Consider the following 20,813-nt stretch of genomic DNA (forward strand, 5'->3'; position numbering starts at 1 on the left):
CAGTTAAACTATCAAAATAAGATTTAAAATAAAAAGAAAGATATGATGTTGCAAATTAAATCCTTCACTTTGGTAAAACTATTAGCACTTTTTTTTTCAAAACACTCTATTACAGATAAAAGTCCTGCATTGAAAATATCAGTATTATCACAAATTGTTTTTGTTAGTTTTAAAAGTAGTCAATTCAAATTAATGTCCCATGTGACTGTTCTATGACCAGAAATTATTACGTTAATTGCTTGTGCATTAACGTAAAATTGCGTCACCTGCCACTAATGATTATTATTATTTCCTCCATTAATCGACTGGTTGTTTGGTTTGAAAAAATTGTGCAAAAAGTGAGAAATGCGATCATGAGTACTTTCAATGATAATCAAAAGCTGTCATTAACTTTTCTGTCAATCGACTATTTGATGAAGGGAAAAATCATTTCAGCCGTACTTGTATAAACTCTTGGGTTGTTTAACAGATAACCAAAAAATCTTTTTTTAATATTCTTTCTATGTTTTGTGTGCAAAAAAGCACTAAGACAAATTTAGTGAAATACTTCAAATATTTATTTTCAGTGCAGTATTTTAGTTAAATGTACTTACATCACCACAAAAAAAGCAGTGAATATTTCTGCCATTTTGTCGTTTCAGCTGTCTATGATGTCAGCAGATCAATTCACCGAAATCTCACATGGTTTCATTTAAATAATTGCCAGAAGCAAAGATCAGAGAAACGTGCCTCTAAAAAAACGGATCAGTGTCGGAGAGCTTGTTTTTTTTGTTTGTTTGTTTGCGGGTTCTGACAACCCCTCAGATTTATCTGGTGACCCCTAGGTTGGAAGTCTCTAAACTACACGACGATATACAAAGTAGGCAAAACTAGCTAAACTTTGAGCTGCTACAACAACAAAAACTACTTAACCTGAAATAAATAAATCTAATATCAGACGCTAGATGACAGTAATTCAGTGCTTGTGCTTAAGTAGGATTCTGAGCAGGAATTTTACTTGAAAAGAGGGTTTTTACTTGATTCCACTAAAGAGGATTTGAACATTTAATATGACCTCAAGACGATCACAAAATCTCATATAGTATTGACACTGAAGCTTCTTTCTTTGTTTCTTTTATTCATCTCTCATTCATCACAATTCACACTTACTCCTCATGGAACCCAGAAACGTCACAGGTTGAGACTGAACACAACATGGATGTTTCAGTGAGCAGTTTCCCAGGTTTTCCTTGGTTTTTCCTGTTATGTTAACAAATATATACAGATATCCCAGGAAGAGCATTGTAATAATAATAATAATAATAATAATAATAATAATAATAATAATAATAATAATAATTAATCTTTTCCCATTAATAACAATAAATTTAATAAATACTCAGTGTTCTTGACCACACGAGGAGAATGAGTTCGGGCTCACTCTTCTAGCAACGGGATTGTCAGCATCCCATACAAATAACAAACAACACACACACACACACACACACACACACATACACTCAAATCCACGCTCACACACACTCACCTAGAGAAACTTGCACAGTCAAGTAAATACCATCTGCATCCAGGATGTCCACTGTACGAAAACAACTCCGGAGATAAAAGTTGATTTGTCAGCCGTGACTAGAGCGCTTTGAGTCCACTCATCCACACAGAGGCTAACCAGCTGCCACTGATGTTTGAACACAGCAGGTCAGAGGAGAGAATGGGAAGTTGGGAAAGAGGTTGATGATTCCTGCTTTGTGTCCCTTGCAGTGGCATGAGCAGGATCCAAAGAGAAGTGCTACTACGAGGAATGTTTTTGTCAAAGAAATGCAAAAAAAATGGATGAGAACCTGCCTAGCAACCAGCGGTCTTACTTGGAAGAGATGCTGCGTCCGGCGAAACCATCCACACGTAAAATAACATGCACTGAAAAAGCACCAGCACGCAGAAACATATTGCTCGTCCACACATGTACAGTATTATATACACATTCACACATGGAGAAACACACCTGGGCTGCCAAAAGCAATAGAAAAAACATTTTTTCTAACAGGTCGCAGCAGGGATGGTGAGAAAATCAAACTTTTTTGAAGGCTGAGGATTGAACCATTCCACCGGTGCTGTGAGGAATAAAAAGGCTTTTTTTTCCCTGCCTCAGTGTTGGAGGGAAAAGGACGATGACACGTGAGGATGAAGGCAGAGCTGATGAAGGGGACTTTATGGGAGATGTTTGTGCACCGGCAGAACAAATGGTGTGCAAAATAAGAACAAGGACACTCTATTAAGAATTTTAGACAGTCCAGCTCCTCTTTTTTTTTATCAGGGAAACACTCCTGAAAGGTGGATGAGGACTTTTCTGGTCTTTTAAAGCGTGAAGGATGCAAGCAGAAAGTGAGACGCTACACAGACAAGCAAAAGCACAAGCGAATGGATTAAAATGACCAGTTAGCAAAGTCAAAAAAGTGGCTTTGTAAGTGCTTGAATGGCTTTTGAGAAGTATTGAAGGAAATGTGATCCGGTCATGAAGTGCTAAGAAGCAGGCAGAGAAGGTTTCCAAGTAGGGAGAAAAAGGAAGGGTAAAGTAGGGTAAGGTGGGTGGGTGAACACTCTACAAGGCTTTTAAAAGGCCTCTAGGACCCTCAGTGTCGTGCAGGTTAGTGAGCACTAGCAGGGAATGGCTTGCTGTGAGGGATTCACACCTCATTAGGACACTAAAAGGGCACACAAGAGTGATGGCTTCCAGTAAGTGCCTAAAAAACATGACAAGAAGTGGGATGTTTTTGCAGACTTCAGTGAGTGCACTTTGCTCGGCTCAGACATCAGTAGGCGTTCCTCCTTCAGCTTAAGCTCAGAAGTGTCGGAACACAATTCTGAATGCAAAAAAAACAACGTTCACTATGAGTATTGTTGTCCGCACAGAGTTGCAGGCTGCCGCTGCCCACACAGAGGGACGGTGGGGTCCGAACTCTGGCCCTCCATGTCCATGTCCATCAGGTTGGGCCGGGCGGCGCTGGCGCTGCTGTCGCCTGAACCCAGCGGACTGTCGCAGCTGCTGCCCGGCGACGAGCTCAGGGTCCGGGAGAGAGATCCCAGCTTCCAGGGGTCCGGCCTTATCCGGGCCGGGGTGGGCCGCGGCCGGGGGGCGAACTCCAGCGTCTTGGGTCTCTCCAGGGGGCTGATGAGGCAGAGAGCGTCCGGGTCGGGGATGGGAGGAGCTGGAGCTTTACGCCGATGGGGGACAGGGAAGATGGTGGAGGGATCCGGGAGTCGAGGGATGTCCAGAGTGTCGTATGTAACTGAGTGACAAAAGAAAAATCTGTCAACATTCAAGCAAACAAACATTTTCTGGTTCAAGCTTCTGTGTTCAATGCTTTTTTCCATCATGTATGACACTTTAAAACTCCCATCTTCTGTCAGCTTGGACATGTTGCGCTATCTTCTAACATTTATGGACGAACAATGAGTAGAGAAAATCATGTGCAGACTAATCAACTAGAGAATATTCAGCAGCTGCAGCCCTACATCAAATAATGAGGCTTAATGAAGTGTTTTGCATGTGTTAACCCACTAACTGCAAGTTTGTGTATAAATTACAACCACAAGATGAACCCTTTGGGGTCTTGGCCATATTTTGCTATCAGAGCTGCCTCAGATCTTTTACTACACTGTATAAAAGTTGCAGTAAACATTGTGTTGCTTTTATTTCTCATCATCAAAATTATCAATAAAATTACTGCTGAAGCAGAGACTGCTGGGAGTTTTTTAGTGATCGTATAAACTTGTGGTATCTAAGCTGTCAGAAAATCAAACCAAGAAGACAAACAAGCGAAATTAGCAATCAAGCGAGTCAGGGTTAGAGTTAGGGTCATGCCACTGTAACATGTTACCCACCTTTTTCACCTCCACATAAACTTATCAGATGATACACCTTTAACACATTTAACTATATAAAAGTCTAGATTCCTAAAATATCTTTTCATCCAATGGAACTGTCAATGTTTAGGTCTGTTTGGTCTGTGCGATTTATCCATTAGATTAAGCTAAATAGTTTAACATCCATACTTTCCTATTAGCTTTAAACTGTTTCAACTAATTATCCACAATATTAACTAACAAATTGGACCGTCATCCAGACCTTTATGTAGCTATTTCAACTATTTATTCGCTTTTAAAGTGATAAAAAAAAACACCATTTTCATTTTCTTTGTGCATTTTTTTTGACTGTCTACATCAATCACCCTCAAAATTAAAACTAAAGGAAGACTAATGAATAACACTGATCATAAAAATTTTGGGTTCTGGCATTCATGTGGACGTACTTTGACATGTATCACCCACCTAAACATTGTTCCAGACGGGCAAATCACAGGACCCAATGATCTACTGCCAACATGCTGGTGCTAAACACAAGAGGACACCACCGGATGTCAATGTCCTGACAGGTCAGAGCTGCTCTGTCAGTATGAGGGAATCTACATAATGTTAGGATGTTAGGAAGATGGTTTTTTAATGGTGTGTCTGATCGGTGTATCTACACTACTGATCTATAGATTTCAGTTACCTGTTAAGGTCCACTCAGTTCTTTAATTAAATAATAATTTTTTCATGAGTTGAGCTAATCTTTCCATGTATCCCCTGGTAACTGCAGAGGTACTCAGTGGGTTGCTTGTACTCTTAGTTTGGAATCACTGGTATACAGTATCTAGTTTGAAAGTCAGTCAGAAACTGATCTCTTGCTACTTACCAAACTTCTTCTTGTGTTAGCATCTAGTTAATGTGAATCTTAAAAGCGTTTTTTAATATGAGTGCATGTTCATCAAATGTTTATGTGACAGTGTGGTTAGGGGTTTAACCCTTTAAAAGGCACTCAATGAAATACTTTGAAATTCAAAATTTCAATCCTAGAGTGTTACTGGAGGACATAAAGTTACCATATAAGGTTCCTTGCCTGTTCATGGTAAAAAAAATTAAAAAAACATTCCAAAACATTCCAATATATCATCACTTAGCACAACTATTCAACTTTAAAATGTGTGAGTTTCATCAACTAACCACGGTTAGTTTTGATGCTTTGACCAAAAATATGGAAGAGGACCGAGCCGCAAGTCCGTCTTTATCCAATTTCAGAAAAAAGAGAAAGTTTGATACGTTCCAGGCCTCTGTTGACTGGTCAGATGCCACAATGTAGTGTGCTGTAACTTAGAGTGATCTTCGCTGATTGGCTGGGTGAAAACCACATGTTTCTCGACCTCACTGAGAATTGGGAGCAACGCCATATTTAATGTGTACAGAAGTCACCAAATATCATCACTTGTCCAATGAAGGGTTCAGAGTTGGACAATCTGAGTCAATCAAGTTTTGTGTATCTTGGGTATTTGAAGACATTTATCTCCACAAACATGGATGAATTGTCATTAAAATTTATCCACATGTGTATTGCAAAGAATCTTGACTATAGGCTCTTATATTTGTTAATAAACTGGCTAAAAAAATGGTCATATGAAATGTAAAGCATTTTCTAAATCTGTATCCCCGTACCTTTGTTAGTTGTGATGTGTGCTCCCGGTGGAGGAGGCATGGGCATGCTGCCGTCTGACGGCGTCCTGCGGTGTCCCAGAGTTTGGGCTCGGGGTCGTATCGCCCCGTCTGAAGGGGTCCGTCTGTGTCCTCGGTTCAGGGCCATGGCTGCAGACACGTGGGTCGGCGTCAGCGACTGGTTGGGCTCCTTCTTGAAGCTCTCAGCCCGCAGGTCCAGGAGCGGGTTGAGGGCCGGAGCTGGAGGCGCTGCCGGCGTTTTGACCCCCGTCATCGGGGTCAGAGGGTACTCGTCCGGGTCTGAGGGGAGGAGGGACTTGGTGGAGTTGCAGTCGGACAGAGACGACAAAGAGAGGAGTGTCACGGAGGGAGACGGGTCCAAGCAGGGAAGCGTGGAGTCGTGATGTCTGGAGAGGGACAGGGAGAGGTTTCTGCTGGGGGGGGACGTGCTGCGACGGAAACGACCGGTTCGCTGGAAAAGACCCTCCTTCTTCTTACGCTGCTCCTCTCGGAGGTCCTGCTCATCCTGAAGCACCTGATGGAAGATCACGTCAACATGCGGATTAGCTCTCTTACAGTGACAAAATATCACCGGGTTAGATGATATAACGTGAATAAACTATGAAATTTAAACAACACAATCTTATGACCTTCCAATTTCTGTCTCGCTTGAAAAAATACAAACATTAGTTCTCTGATTATCACTTGCACACCTCATTAAAGGACTACATCCAAATCACTACTTTTATTGACCCCCATGTACTTTATAACACCCTCATATGCTTCAACAACCGAAGGAAATCCCATTGCCATCGTATACATGCTGTTGAAAATTTGTTTTATGTGCCTCCAAAAGTGGGCAATGAAATGTTTTTGATATCTTCATGAAATCACTGGACTTTTGTGAATGTTAGTTGTTGGTTGTGACAACTTTTTGATTTAAATTATGCACATTTGGTCATAAGAGGCCTAAGCTGACCCAAAGAAATGCTTGTTTTATACCAGTACAAATGACTTTATCTGCTGTAAAAGCTGTTTATGTAAAGATGCCTGATTTTTAATGAAGTGAATCATGAATCTGAGAGAAATTCTGTCCGCGGGCAGGATATAAAAATAAAAATAGAAGCAATAAAAACAAATTAACAACGAGAAAATCTCACATTCTGGTGAGATCTCAGGCACAAACCAGCAAAGAGAGGTGGGTGTAAATCAAGGCAGCTCCCAGTTATATCAGGATTGCAAACAAAAATAGCAAAAGTGCCGTAATAAACTCTAAATCCACACAGTAAATGCTGCCAAAATTTGCCACTCTCTTAGGAAAAATCTAGTGCAACACAGCAGCTCAGCCATAAACCTGACTGACACTCTCACTTTCTGCTGCTGTTTTCTCACCTGCAGTTTTCCCAGCTGCAGCAGGTCTTGACCCAGAGCCACGGAGGCGAGCAGAGAGGCACAACCCAGCAGCAGCATGTCGCTCTTCTTCCTCTGGCTGCAGCGACGAAGCGAGTCCTGGTAGCTCACCCCCGTCCCTAGGCTTCCCGACCCCTGACAGGAGCTCGTATTACCAACGACCGGCACCATGTTTGGACCCAGGCTGCTCCACAGAGGCCCCGAGTCCTCCATGGCCCCGTTACTGCTGGTCTCAGAGGGCTGTAAGGACCCCGGTGACTCCTCGAACTCACAGCACTCCTCTGTGAAAGACACACGAAAACATCAGGCTGATTGTTGTGGCTGAGTTAGTGATGCAACATTTAGAATAAAAAGTAAAGACTCACCCATTTCATTGAGGCTGGAGAAGCCAGCAGTCATGGGGGCATGTTTGGGGGATTTGCCCAGATTTGGTGCGCTGGACGACCAAACTTTGCAGCCTTCACCCAGAGATTTAAGCCTGCAGGCATAAAAACACAGTATTTTAAATCAAATTGTTAGTATACCAACAACCAAATCTAATTTCTCATTCATGAATCAAGGCAACAGGTGCTCCAAAAATAACAGTTTTTATATAGAAAGGGATAATAATTACATGATGGCAGCAATAACACAAAACACAAGCAACTGCTCTGCTTCTGGCTGTTGTAATGAAATATTGATTAAAGGGGTTTTCTGTGTTATGAATAATTTATTTTTTTCAGAAAAATATTAGAAATATCAGGAAAGGAAGTTTCTTTTTGCCTGAGATTAACAGAAATTAAGCTTCATAGTTGAGATTCAGGTTTGTTTGCAGGAGAAAAAAAAGCTAATTTTGGTTGGAAATTAGAAATTAAAATTAAATTAAAATTAAAGTATTTTTCTTTCTCTCTATTTTATTTTTATGTGTAGACTTGTGAGAAAATGCGGGAAACTAAAGCTGAAAGATTTACACTTTCAAGAGTGTATTTTTTGAATTACTATAAAGACAAATGTGGGCTTTAACTGTTTGTACGTCCTCCTACAGTTTAATCATAACCCAAACCCATTAGTAAGGGCTAAAATTAAGCTTTAATCATGGAAAACTTTTACAGTAATACAACTATACCCATGTATTCTGAAATCCTGAGACATTTCAGGAGAACGAGCCATTTGTTTTTACACTAGGAGCAGCTACTTTTACTGCTAATAAGTCTTGACTTTCAGTGAACTAGTAAATCCTGCATGTATTTAATAACTTGCGCCAACAATATGCAGAATTTCATCGAGTAAAATCAATTTTACACACATTGCCCCTGTTTTCATACAGATTAAATGGTGCAGTCCGTTAGCCGTGTGACTCAACTCATCCTGCTTTTTGACAGCACCAGGTCCAGTTCACCACTACCTCGCCTTCCTGCTGCCCCCTTATTTAAACGCAGCTTTTAGGCGTCATTCGTGGAAGCTGTGAGCAGTCCACTAAGATGCTGCCAGTCTCTGTGCTCCTGGCTGCTCGTTCTAACTTGCTTGTGATACCGAGACGCTCGTCCTTCTGCCTGGAAACTGGACCAGCTTTAGTTTTACCCCACATTCTCAAACCAACTGTTATTTTACCCCACTAATACCCCAGTTGCAGCTGAGAACCAGAGACAACCAGTTGTTGCAAATCACAGGTCAGTGTCACACACAAGTCTGCTTCTGATTTGGCAGGGAAGGGATATTTAAGTGTTTTCTTTTGATGTAGTGTTACACATTTTAGTTCGATTTTTGATGTTGTCTGAAATCTACTGAGAGATATTTATCCTATTATCAAAAATTTAAAAAAATAATGGAGATTTCACTGCTTTACATTTTTTAATTTATTTCGTACTTTTTGTATTTGGACCACATTACACCAGGTTCAGCTCCAAAGCCACTTATGTAGACGTGTCAAATCTGGACTAGGTGTGCAGAGTCTGCTGCTGCCATGGTTTCAGTTAGAGTACAGTATAATGTATTCTGGGTTAATATAAGATATTTTACTGATCTAGCAGCACCCACTCGCACTGTTTCCTTTACAATTTGGCCTTCTTTGCTTGTTGATACGCAATAAATGTTTCTGTTTAACTGCAAGCATCTCAGTTTATGTCGCCTACCTTTCCCCAATCAAAGTTGGGATGTAACACATTCATAATTGTATTTAAACAAAGCATCTACATACTTTTCCTCCCCGCCGACTCTCTCTCGCTGGTGGGTGGAGCTCGGGCCCCAGGTTCGTCCTTTCTTCTTGTTGGCAGTCAGATCCTCCTTCTTACATACAGCACTGCGACCCCACGTCTTACTGCCGTCACTCGGCGTCACTGAGAGACAGAGCAAACATTCAGAAAACGATGTATTGATTACATATAGCCTCATCTGACTAATGCGTGTTTGCACTCACGTCTAATGGCTCTGAGTCGGGGTATGACCCCCGGGCTGGCAGGAGGGGTGGTGCTCTCACACCCCTGGGTCTTCCTCTTGTCCACACTGGGTGATGCCTGCACTGTGATCTTATGCTCGAAGCCTGCGAAGAGAGAAATGCGCCAAAGATTGATTGATTCATTGTGAATTTAAATACAGACTGCATTAAATTGAGGAAAGTATTCTGCAGTTGTGCTTCGTTTTATTGGTATGTTTCACTGTCTGTAGCTATTGAGGCCAAACTCAGTAGAATTAATTATATGTCCACCACAACTGTGGGTCAAAAACAACACAGAATTTCCATTTTGTAGGTCGTGAGTAGTGAGGAAAGTCCTGGAAGCTCCTAGGTGTTGTACCACAGCCTCTCTTTGGTGAATATGACCTGTTATGATCAGGATGGAGGTATAGGATACTGACTCTGTGGACTTCCCATCATGGCCAGGATCTTTCAGACAATCCAGGAACACTCTGTTAAACAGATGTTCTTTGTGTTTTGTTGGCTTGATTTTTGGATATGTTGTTGTAGAGCATTTTGTTTTGAAGCTACTTATGCAAAATCTTTAATTTTTAGTGAATTTCCAAACTGACAGCAAACAAATCTGACTAACATACACTCCTAAAAAACACAAGCCATGCAAGTTTCCTCAAATAAACAGAGATAGTCTCACTATTATAATGTGGATTTCCAAAGTCCTGTTCAGACAATTAGTCCTTTAATCAATTTGCTGATTAGCAAAAAATGCAATATTTTCCAATTTTGGCAGTCAGTTAATGTTAATTTTCAGTAAAACTATGAAAAATTTGCAGCTTACAACTTTTTAGAGCAACAGTTCATTGAAAAAGGTGCAAAGTTTCACTGTCCAAAAAGAGAATAGGCTTTTAAAAATATGACACTAGCCATAGTAGTGGCACAGCTTGAAGAGAGGAGACATTAAGTTACAATAATTCAAAAAAAAACATCAAGACTGAGAGAAAAACCGTTGAGTTTTATGTGTGGTTCTCCTCTCAAATGACTTCTCTTAGTGCTTGTGGCTTCACACTATAGATGAACACTGCTACTGCTGTCCAGTCTCTTGGAACAGTCTGTGTCCTACATTTCCAACCTGGAAAAACCCCAATGTAACAGTGAGTGGCATCAAACTGGGAGCTCTGCCAGCTCTGTGCACCTGATTCATCAAAATAAAGCCTTCGGCCTGCAGCTCGTCTTTCCACCCACCAGAGGGCAGACTGATGCTGTTGCTGTCTCTGCCCAGCTTCAGTAGCCGGCTCTTCTTGAAGTGGCCCTTCCTCTTCTTGACGCTGGGCTTCTCCTGGTACATCTGGTGGATGATGATGTTCAGCTCTCGCTCCACGATGTCGATCTCCCTCTCGGCCAGCTCCTGCTCCCTCCTCTTCAGCTGCTCCTCCTGCTCCCTCTGCTCCTCGGCTGCTCGAGCCAAAGCCTCTTCCCAGGATCTCAGCTCCTGCAGAGAGGTGAGGAAGATGATGATGATGAGGAGGAGAGGTTACAGGCATAGCAGCACCTCTTTTCACACCTTGCTTGGCATTAGTCCTGTTGCTAAGGTAATACTAATTTACAGAAACACCTCTGACAGACGTGACATGGTGCGATTCCTCCCACCTCAGTATGAAATGTGGCTTCTTCACCTAAAAGCTCAGTTCTGCTTGAATAAGTGAACTCTAATGAAAAGCAGAGAAGGAGAGAATAATGACACATACCTGCTTATTTGAATTTACTGACAGTTTCTTCAACTGCATTACATTATCTGCAGTCTCCAAAGACTGTTGTCGATTTGAAAAACTGAATTTCTGCGATACCACAATATTAACCTTCCGAACCCCAAAACCTCCTGGAAAGTCTGATATGTTGTCTTTAAAGAATTGTAAAAATTACAACATCTATCAGAACCAGAAACTGTAAAAACAATAGTTGAATTTTCCCCTTTCCAACAATCCTTAAACTAAAAAAATGCCCCCAAATTTTCTGTGTGCTTGAACTAAATTCTGTAAAAAGCTAAAAATTCTGCACTTCTTGCCACAATTGAGAAGCTGTGAGTGAATGGTATGTTTTTGTATTTTTCGGCTGAACTGCAGGCTGTGTGTGTTCAGAGATAAATGATGAGTCTGGAAGCAAATTAAAAGCATTAATAGTAAAAAATCTACAGCCTGTAGAGTCGCCATCTTCTCCATTATTGCTCATACCTGTGGATACTTGAAAAATATTTTTTTTGCTTGTTGATTTTAGGCTTTTCCAAATTGCAAAGTAAAAGAAATTCAGTTTTTGTTTTGTCTTGTTATGACTTCTGGTAATAGTCCTGTGTCACGCCGCACAACGGACATTTTTGTAGTCGTGGTTCTGCTGTTTCCATAGAGACACAGGAGTTTATACTGCAGTAAAAAATGAGCCCACAGCAAGTAAAAATGTAACAGGAGCAAAAAATGCTAAAATAATAAATAAATGCTTGGTGCTCAGAAGGTTAAAGGCAGAATTTTAAAGCGCATTACTGAGCCCCTAATGAGCATCCACACACATTACAGTCCACATGATCCTTTTTATATGAAGGCTGGTTTATAAAGTGCTTTTCCAGGTAAAAAAGTTACGACCTGACTGGATCTGTGTTTACACATTTCTCACCTTCTCTTTGGCCCTGAGCTCGTCAAACATCTGCTGGATCTCCAGCCTCCAGTCTTCTTGTAACGAGTGAAAGGACTCCAGAGGCATCTGAAACATGGCCGACTGCTCGATGGCCAGCAGCCGCCTCAGGATGCTGGTGAACGAGGGCCTGCCGTGGGGGTTCGGGCTCCAGCACTCTGATGGACAAGAGAACAGAGGGACAGACGTTCAAGTGGTTTAATAATAACTATTTCTGGAGTTAGTTTCAGAATCAGAATATGTTTTAATGCCACATAGGTTTTCACATACAAGGAATACAAGGAACAGTAAACACGAACAGGTCTATTAAAAGAGCAAGTATTGCAAGTCAAACAAGTAAGTGTAGCAAATACAAGACATTATAAATCATGAAAAGTAGTAGAAATAATTTCCAGTGTGCAGAAATGTGTCATGTATGTAAATGAACTGCAATAATACACCTTTCTATTTGTATTTTGTGATTTTTTGTGTGTGTTTGCAACAAAAAAAAGAGTGAGGAAAGAGAAACATGGTGCATGGCAGTGTTCATTCACACAACCCTGAGTTTTACTGTTCAGACTGTGCTAGTTTCTAACATGTTACCTAGAATACTGTACAGAGGGAGTTTCAGCAGAGACTACTGTGTAAAGGAGAAGACTGGTATTAAGTTTGTCTTAGTCTAAAACATAAAGAGAATTTTTCTTCGGTGAAGCCATTTCTAGAAACAGCTGGGCAGTTTTTATGCAGATGCACGGTAGTGGCATTATCATCGGTATTGGCCCATAAAAACTTTAAAATATCTGCATGAGTCCAAACGAACATCGACAGACAGATAACTCCTGCCAGGCTACAAGTTTACAATTTAGTGTGAATATGATGCATAAAAATAAATAAATATGGTGTGTTTTGCATGCAATTTGAACGAGTTTTCTCATGTTGCTAAGCGACTGAGTACATTTGATTAGTAATGCCAGGAATGCTAGTATGGTAACTCTCCTATAGGACGTTCTCTAATTATTAGGTGGAAAAAAATGTGTGCACATATCAGCAACAGCAATCAGCTAAAATGAAAATATCAGTACTTGTGGGTAGGATAAATGCAGAATATCACTAGACTCTTTCTGTACTCAGCCTACTCTGCTGTTGAAGTGTTACAAGTTTGGAAACAGTCAGATTATCAGTGTAATACAAAAGATGGCCAAACCATGAACCATGGTGTGGATATATTTTTCTTTTTTTTCCATTTCTGGCAGTAGAGGTGGCAACAGGAGAAGTGGAAGAGAGCAAGATGGGACAGCATATGGTGACCATCGTGAGCCAAACCCTGACTGACGGTGTTGCAGAAACATGCCGCACACCTCCAATAATCTGCTGAGCCACAAACTGATCAACGGCGTCTCTCCAACACCGAACCACAACACAGACGTCTCCTAAAAGTCTCACACATTTTAGTGCAAAAGACAGAGATGCACCAACAAAGTAGGTTTCGCAGGGTAAAAAACGCAGCTTCTAGCAGGTACAATTTGTTTGTTAGCTCAACTAAATTAGCATGAAACAAGTGGATGAAGTTGGAAGGCAGAGGAGATGAAAGTGAGCTGATGACAGGAGTAAACAGAGTGTAGAGAGCAGCGAGGGATGACAAAGGGGAGATTAACGGATGAACATGGATAAGATGAAGTGGAGTGAGGGGGGGATGAGGAGGAAAGGAGCTTTAGGAGCAGAGTGGGAGGGAAGTGGACGGAAGTTTGCTGCTGGGCTGACAGTTTGAATAACAGCTCTATCTTTTTCCCCTCTTCTTTTTTGTATTAGATGTAAACCCTGGCCTGTAGCTTAGCCATCCACATTTTGGAAAAAAAAAAAATCATATAAGCACATTAGGGCCATTTGGATATAAGGTAAGTGTGCGTTCAAACAGAGATGACCTGAACTGTGAAACAAGAGCTGGTTAATACTCCACCACTGTTAACGGAGATTATTTGCAAGGTGAAAAGCAGAAATGTGACCCAGGGGAGCTCAGGCGCAGGACGGCACGAGGATGTATAAAAAGCAACTTAATGAAAATGTTCAGACAGGCTTCATCCATTTTAACTCTTTGTGTACTCCTCAGTTCCCACATGCAGAATTTGGAGAAAAAAAGGTTTAAAATAAGCCACTGTAACCTCAAAAATTCAAGGAATATTATATCATCTTAAAGTCAGTAAATCTGAAAAGCCACACGGAGTTTTCTGAATTTCTGCATTATCAACAGCATGTTTAGTCCTCTGAACCCAAGTAGTATCTGGGTGTTTTTTCTGCTCTTGTCACATTTTTTCCTCACTGTGGGCTCATTTTTTCACTGCAATATAGAGTGCTACACCTCTATAGAAACAGCACAACCATGACTAGAAACACAGACAATTTAAAAATGTCTTCCGTGCAGTGTGTAAAACACCAAAATTCTTAAAAAAGAAAACACATAAGAATTTCATTGAGTATTTATTTTGCAAAAAATGTGTAAAAAACTACAATCAGGATCTACAGCATTTTTCACATGCGCCTAGGGGTTAGCCAAACTGGAAAAATCTGATGAGGACTTTAATTTTGTTTCCATATTTGTCTCATTTCTGTTCTGTTTAAACACCGCCTGCTGTTCAGCCCAGTTCAGCAAAAAAGTTCCTGAATTTTTGTAACATGAGTCTTGCTAAAGTCGTAATCACTAAATGTGTCTCGGTTGTGACAAAAGGGCAGAATTTTTTCATTTTCACAGAATCTGAGTAGAGCAAATAGTTTATTTTTGGAAAATTTCTAAATAAAGTGATGAAATTTCACAATTTTAAGCTTAGATTTGGTTAATTTCCTGACAGATCCACAGCAAGGTGAAAATCTGTCATTTCTCTCTGCTTTCATAGTTGCTGGCTCTGATAAATTGTGTCATTTTGGTGATTTTTGAACAGACATGTCTTTCAAACATGCCCATGGGTTTTGGGGTTCAGTGGGTCAACACTGTATTTGATGATTGATGCACAGTACAATCAGACAAAAAGCACAAAGATAAAGATTCTGAAAGCTTACTAGCCAACTATGAATATATGTAAGAAGTGACACAAGTGAGAGGAAGTCGTCCTGATCAGAAAACAGCTAGTATTACTGTTTCTGGCAACAGAAGCACTGACTTGGCCTCCTGGGATCTGATCATCACCAAGTGTCCAGGAAGGCGCCTCCTTACCTCCCAGTAGTTGAGCGAAGGGTTCGGGGCAGGTTGAAGGGATTGGAAGCGTCAGCTTGTTCATGGCGACACCATAAGCCACCGCCAGCGCGTCGATCTCCCGGTAAGGAACCTCTCCGGTCAGCAGCTCCCAGAGTAACACACCAAAACTGTGAGCAGAGAAAACAGAAAGGAGAAAGTAATGTTAGCCCTCCTGTTGTCCTCATTTACGGGCACCAAAAAATAGTGTTTCCTTCTCTGAAAAAAATCCAAAAATTCAGCAAAAAAATTCCCCACATTTCTGAAAATTTACAAAACCATGAGGAAGAAAATTTCAATAATTCCTTAAAAGTTTCCCTTGAAAGTTTTATTTTTAAAAAATCCCCCAAATTTGGCAAGAAAATTCTTGTAAATATTTTCAAAAAATGAGTAAAAATCTTCCAAAAAATCCTAAAAATATCTAGTGATTCCATATATATCAGTAAAACTTCCAATATTTTCTTTAACAACATTCACATAAAAATCAACCAAAATCCAGCGAAATTTGCCGGATTCACTATGAAAATGTTTTTTTCCCCCACATTTTAAAACAGGTCAATTTTGACCCGCAGGACGACACAAGGGTTAAATAATTTTTTTGTTCTTGTGTTTTTGAGTCATAGCCGCCCAGTAAACATCATCTCTTACAAAAATAAGACTTTCTCCACCCACATTTGACCACCTGTGATTATACACCCAGACGTACATCATCTAATAAAAAGCTGAATCATCTTCATAATAACTGAGCACTTTCCTTAAAAAGGCTACAAGATAAAGCTCTGAACATTTCCAGTAAGTGAACCCTGTACTTTTCTCAAACATTGTCATCACTGAAACACTGTTCAGTTACAGGCAGAAAGTGATCATATATATATATATATATATATATATATATATATATATATAGATATATATATATATATATATATATATATATATATATATATATATATATATATTTATATATATATAATATATATCTATATATCTATATATATACATATATATATACATATATATAATATATATATATATATATGTATATATATATATATATATAGAGAGAGAGAGAGAGAGAGAGAGAGAGAGAGAGAGAGAGATATTAGAGGTTTGTTTCTGTAGAAGTCAGTTCAGTACCTCCACACGTCGCTGCTCTTGGAGAAGAGTGAGAGCTTGATGACCTCCGGGGCCATCCAGGCGTACGTCCCTGCAGCGCTCATCTTGGTGGTCTGGTGCCACTCTCTGGCCAAACCGAAGTCAGTGATCTTCAGAGTTTTACCACACAAGTCGTCTCGTTCAACCGGCTGCAGGATGAGGACTGAAGAAGATGAGGAGGAAGATGAGGAGGAGGAGGAGGAGGAGGAGGAGGGAGAGCAAACAGACAAAGAGAACAGTTTGTGTTAAAAGGCGACGACAGTGTCTGAGCAGTACAAATCAGACAGAAGCACACAAATACAAACACACTCAAAGACTGCTTTTGCGACTTTTAAATATGTAAATGCTTTCTGACGAGACATCAAAGAGAAGAAAACAGGAGAGAGAATGAAAAAAGTAGAAATGCAGACAGCAAACTGAGATCCAGAGCCATGAATAATTACAGAATAAATCCTGTTGTGTGAATGTAGAGGTGAATGCACAAAACTACAGCTGAAACAATTAGTATTCTTAGTATCAACTGAATATTGCTGCTTTTTTTGTAGTATTTTTTGTTACTAAGTCGATTTTTTTCAGGTTTCAGACTATTACTACTCAAACAAAACATGCAATTTGAGAATATCAACTGGAGCTTTGAGTTTTTTGTCCTCCGAAGAGGGGCCTAGCAGAAGAAATTTGAGAACCACTGGTTTAAAGAAATATAAACATGGCAGAGCATTTTTTCCTGCTACACTAGAATGATAACATGGTGCAGCCAGACCATTCTGTGATTATGCAAGATTAGAAAATATACCTTTTTAATCAACCTTTTTAATATTTTTTGTGATGCTCTGGATTTAGCAGGAAAATACCTTGACAGAAAGTTGAAAAGGCTGTTTTTCTGGGGTAAAAAAAGTTGACTTTTTGAATATTTTGTACATAGTTCACAGGACAAACAAACATGATGAATAGACATAAATGAACCCACATCATATAAAACAGTTAAAAACAGCTCAGCCTTAAATATTTACTGCAATAAAATGCAACCTACATGTTAATGCAGCACTAATATTAACCCAAAAGCATCATATATATATAATAGTAAATTTATTGATAGGGAGCATTTTTCTGCAGAAAAGGTTGATTTATTTTTTGCTGATAATACCTGTGTGCTTTTACTAAAAAAAAGGTTCGAAATGTTGAACTTTCACAGTGTAGTATTGCTACTTTAAGTAATTTTTTTGCCCTTTTTGTTGGCTTTATTTGACAGGCTAGTAGAGAGGCAGACAGGAAAGTAGGGAAAAGATTGGAGGTAAACCAGCAGCAAAGGGCCGTGGGATGGAGTCGAACCCAGGCTGCTGCGTCGGGGACTATAGCCCCATCGCTCGATGTTCACGGGTCGCCTGCTCAGCTACCTGGGCACCCTGGTATTGCTACTTTTACTTTTGTAAATACTTCTTCCACCACTGATCAGTTAACAGAGAAAATTACAAGCAAATTAATTGACAACCAAAGTATTAAGTTGTGGTCGCCCCAATACGAACATCAGAAGTTAGACGAGTGATGACAGATAAGGAAATCATGTCATGAGGGTCATTTTTAATCAAATTTTAGAAATATGCTGTGCTTCTGCATGCAGTGGCAAATTTGTATGAATGATTCAGGCAGGAAAAAAGTTCAGAACCAAAACATGAAATCCAGTTTCACATTCACAAACACGTTCAATGACACGGCCGTGTTTGCAGTGCAGGACCTGTGTGCTGTTCGGGTTTCTAGACCGACTGACTATCAGCTCTGCTCCAGAAGTACACTTTCTACACAGCGACGACCTTGTTTATGTACGACTTTCACCTCATCTCTGTGTGTCTCTGTGTGTCTTTGCGTCTCTTCCATTTCCATGTATGACTTCCTGCTTCATTTCCGTGAGAGGCCTGGCTATGGAAATATTTGGAGTGTACACAGTTCACTGGGAGCCAGGTGGGGGTTGCTCTCTGTCTCTCTCTCACTTATCTACAGGTGTATGCAAAGGGTGGTGAAACAAGGCGACACACACAACAGAGTCTTTGTTTACACATACACACACACACACATACACATGCACAGAAAAAAGCTTTCACGTGATCAAGGTGTGCCTCTGTGCTCTGCTCTGTCCACAAGCTCACAGTGAGGCCAGTTTCAGTGATAAAGAATTGATCTCAAGCCGGTCTGGAGATATTTCCATAGCCGGGCGATGCTAAGAGAAGAATTCAAATGCTTTACTTCAGTAACGCTGTGTAAACACCCCATTACACTGTTATTTGTAATATATTAAGAACATAAACTTGAAATTGTAGAGTTCAAGTGGCATTTGAATAATGTTTGTGTTCTCTGTTGTCCACCAAGATCATATTCTGCTGATATGTTTGCAGTGTTTTACTTTGTGCTTTTAATAATTCATGCTGTTCCTTCTCTGTACTCGTCCCTTTTTGAAGGTGTTTTGTGTGAGTTTTTTCTTGCATTGTGGCTCTAAGTACCTGTTGTTGAGCTAAATTTGTAATATTGGATCACAAAGCCCTCCATAAGTGTGTTAAATGGAGATTTCACTGTTAACATAACAAGGATATCTATATAGAATATAGACAAACTACCTGCACAAATAGCATGAAATAAAAGTCTGAAATTTCAGCTCAATTCAAAAAACTTTATTTGTCCCCTGGGGGCAATTCAAGGCACATAGAGTAATTGGACACAGAAGGGTAGCAGCAACTGTACAAAAATAGTCGCAAACGTTGTAGTAAAAATAAGATAAACAAAATCAATTTGAAATGGAATATGCCGTGATAAGAATAAATTAAAACAACACATGGACATTAAAGTACACGAGGTGCTAAAATGGTGTAGAGGTGCAAAGAGACTGCAATGTGTAAAAGCTGCAAAACTAATAATTTGCACTCTACTGTTTAAATACTGATTGGATGGCACTATAAATAAATAAAACTGAGCACATTTTTATGTAAGCAGGATTGTAAATGCAGGACTGTAACTCATGATGGAGTATTTACATTGTGCAGCTGTGACAATTCACAGCTGAGTCACCGATGGCTTGACAGTTGTGTTGAGGAACGCAGAACTTTGTAGTTTTTAATTTTTACACAATCTGGTCACAATAAATGATTTATTTTTGGTACATTTTTTAAATGAGAAATGGAGAATAAAGTGATTTGGATGAAATATTATGATGTTAAGGTCAGATATGGTTATTTTTTCGGACAGAACTGCACACCATACATGATTAGTCCTAGGACTGAGTTCAATTCTTTCTGGGTCTATTTTTCTGTTTCTGATTTTTATTAAATTAAATCAGCATATTAAACTGGATTTGGTCAAGTTTCCAGACTGACGCCACAGATTAGGAATGTCAAGGAAAGTTGAAAATCTTACAATTCTTTCAGTATTTACAGCTTCCAGCACTGACAGAGTATATTTGGCTTTTTTTTGTTTTACTTTTAATCCTCATGTCATCCTGCGGGTCAAAATTGACCCGTTTTAAAGTTTGAAAATCTGGAGAAAAAAAATAGCTTTTCACAGTGAAACTTCTGAAAAATCAACCAAAATCCAGCGAATTTCATTGGATTTTGGTTGATTTTCATGTGAATGTTCTTAAAGAAAATATTAGAACTTTTACTGATATATATGGAATCACTTCAGATATTTTTAGGATTTTTTTGGAAGATTTTTACTCATTTTTTGAAAATATTTACAAGAAATTTCTTGCCAAATTTGGGGGATTTTTTTTTTTTTTTAATAAAACTTTTAAGGGAAATTTTTAAAGAATTATTGGAATTTTCTTCCTGAAGGTTTTGCAAATTTTCAGAAATTTGGGGAATTTTTTTGCTGAATTTTAGGATTTTTTTCAGACAAGGAAACAATATTTTTTGGTGCCCATAAATGAGGACAACAGGAGGGTTAAAAATAACATGACTGTCCATCCTGCCAGCAGGTTTTGGTGTTAAATGGGTTAATCTTTAACTGACTGTTTATACTGTTGAGCAGATTCATCAACAAACATACATTTGGCTGATCACATGAAAATGTAGTAGAATAAAACTATATTTTCCCTGGCATTTGAGGACATTTCTTTCATGAAGAGTAACTCTCCATCACTACGTTTAGGTCATGTGATTGTGTATCTCGTCCACAAAGGAAGAACTGCAGGTTGCTGACAGCAGTGATAAGTCGCTATTGTCCCCCAGCACTCTCTTCTATTCTGATAACGTCACGTCTGTGAGGGACAGCTGTCTCCTCGGGGTTAACTGTGATTTATAAGGAGCAAAAGAAACAACGAGAGATGGGGACATGTTTGCATGCTAAGATGGGTGTGTCGTCCTCACAGTCCACCTCCATGTGCACAAACACTGAGCGCTCCATGCAGGGAAAGGACATGTTGTATGTAGGTGGAGGGTGGAGTGGAAACATAGAGGCCTGACGGAGGAAAACACA

General features: G+C 39.7%; 1 protein-coding gene across 1 annotated transcript in view; it reads right to left on the reverse strand.

The window, feature by feature from the left end:
• Positions 1-1,097: 1,097 nt before the first annotated feature.
• map3k10 (mitogen-activated protein kinase kinase kinase 10) overlaps positions 1,098-20,813 on the reverse strand; it is a 46,559-nt gene continuing 26,843 nt past the window's right edge. Inside the window, exons 2-11 of the mRNA XM_055012381.1 lie at positions 16,338-16,518; positions 15,183-15,331; positions 11,981-12,156; positions 10,562-10,808; positions 9,326-9,448; positions 9,107-9,245; positions 7,296-7,408; positions 6,913-7,211; positions 5,524-6,055; positions 1,098-3,281 (exon numbers count right to left, since the gene is read on the reverse strand). Coding sequence (XP_054868356.1) covers positions 2,881-3,281; positions 5,524-6,055; positions 6,913-7,211; positions 7,296-7,408; positions 9,107-9,245; positions 9,326-9,448; positions 10,562-10,808; positions 11,981-12,156; positions 15,183-15,331; positions 16,338-16,518 — 2,360 coding nt within the window. The 3' untranslated portion in view covers positions 1,098-2,880. The remainder of the gene's footprint in view (positions 3,282-5,523; positions 6,056-6,912; positions 7,212-7,295; positions 7,409-9,106; positions 9,246-9,325; positions 9,449-10,561; positions 10,809-11,980; positions 12,157-15,182; positions 15,332-16,337; positions 16,519-20,813) is intronic.

This window comes from Amphiprion ocellaris, chromosome 7 (genome assembly GCF_022539595.1).
Source record: "Amphiprion ocellaris isolate individual 3 ecotype Okinawa chromosome 7, ASM2253959v1, whole genome shotgun sequence".
Lineage (NCBI taxonomy): Eukaryota > Metazoa > Chordata > Actinopteri > Pomacentridae > Amphiprion > Amphiprion ocellaris.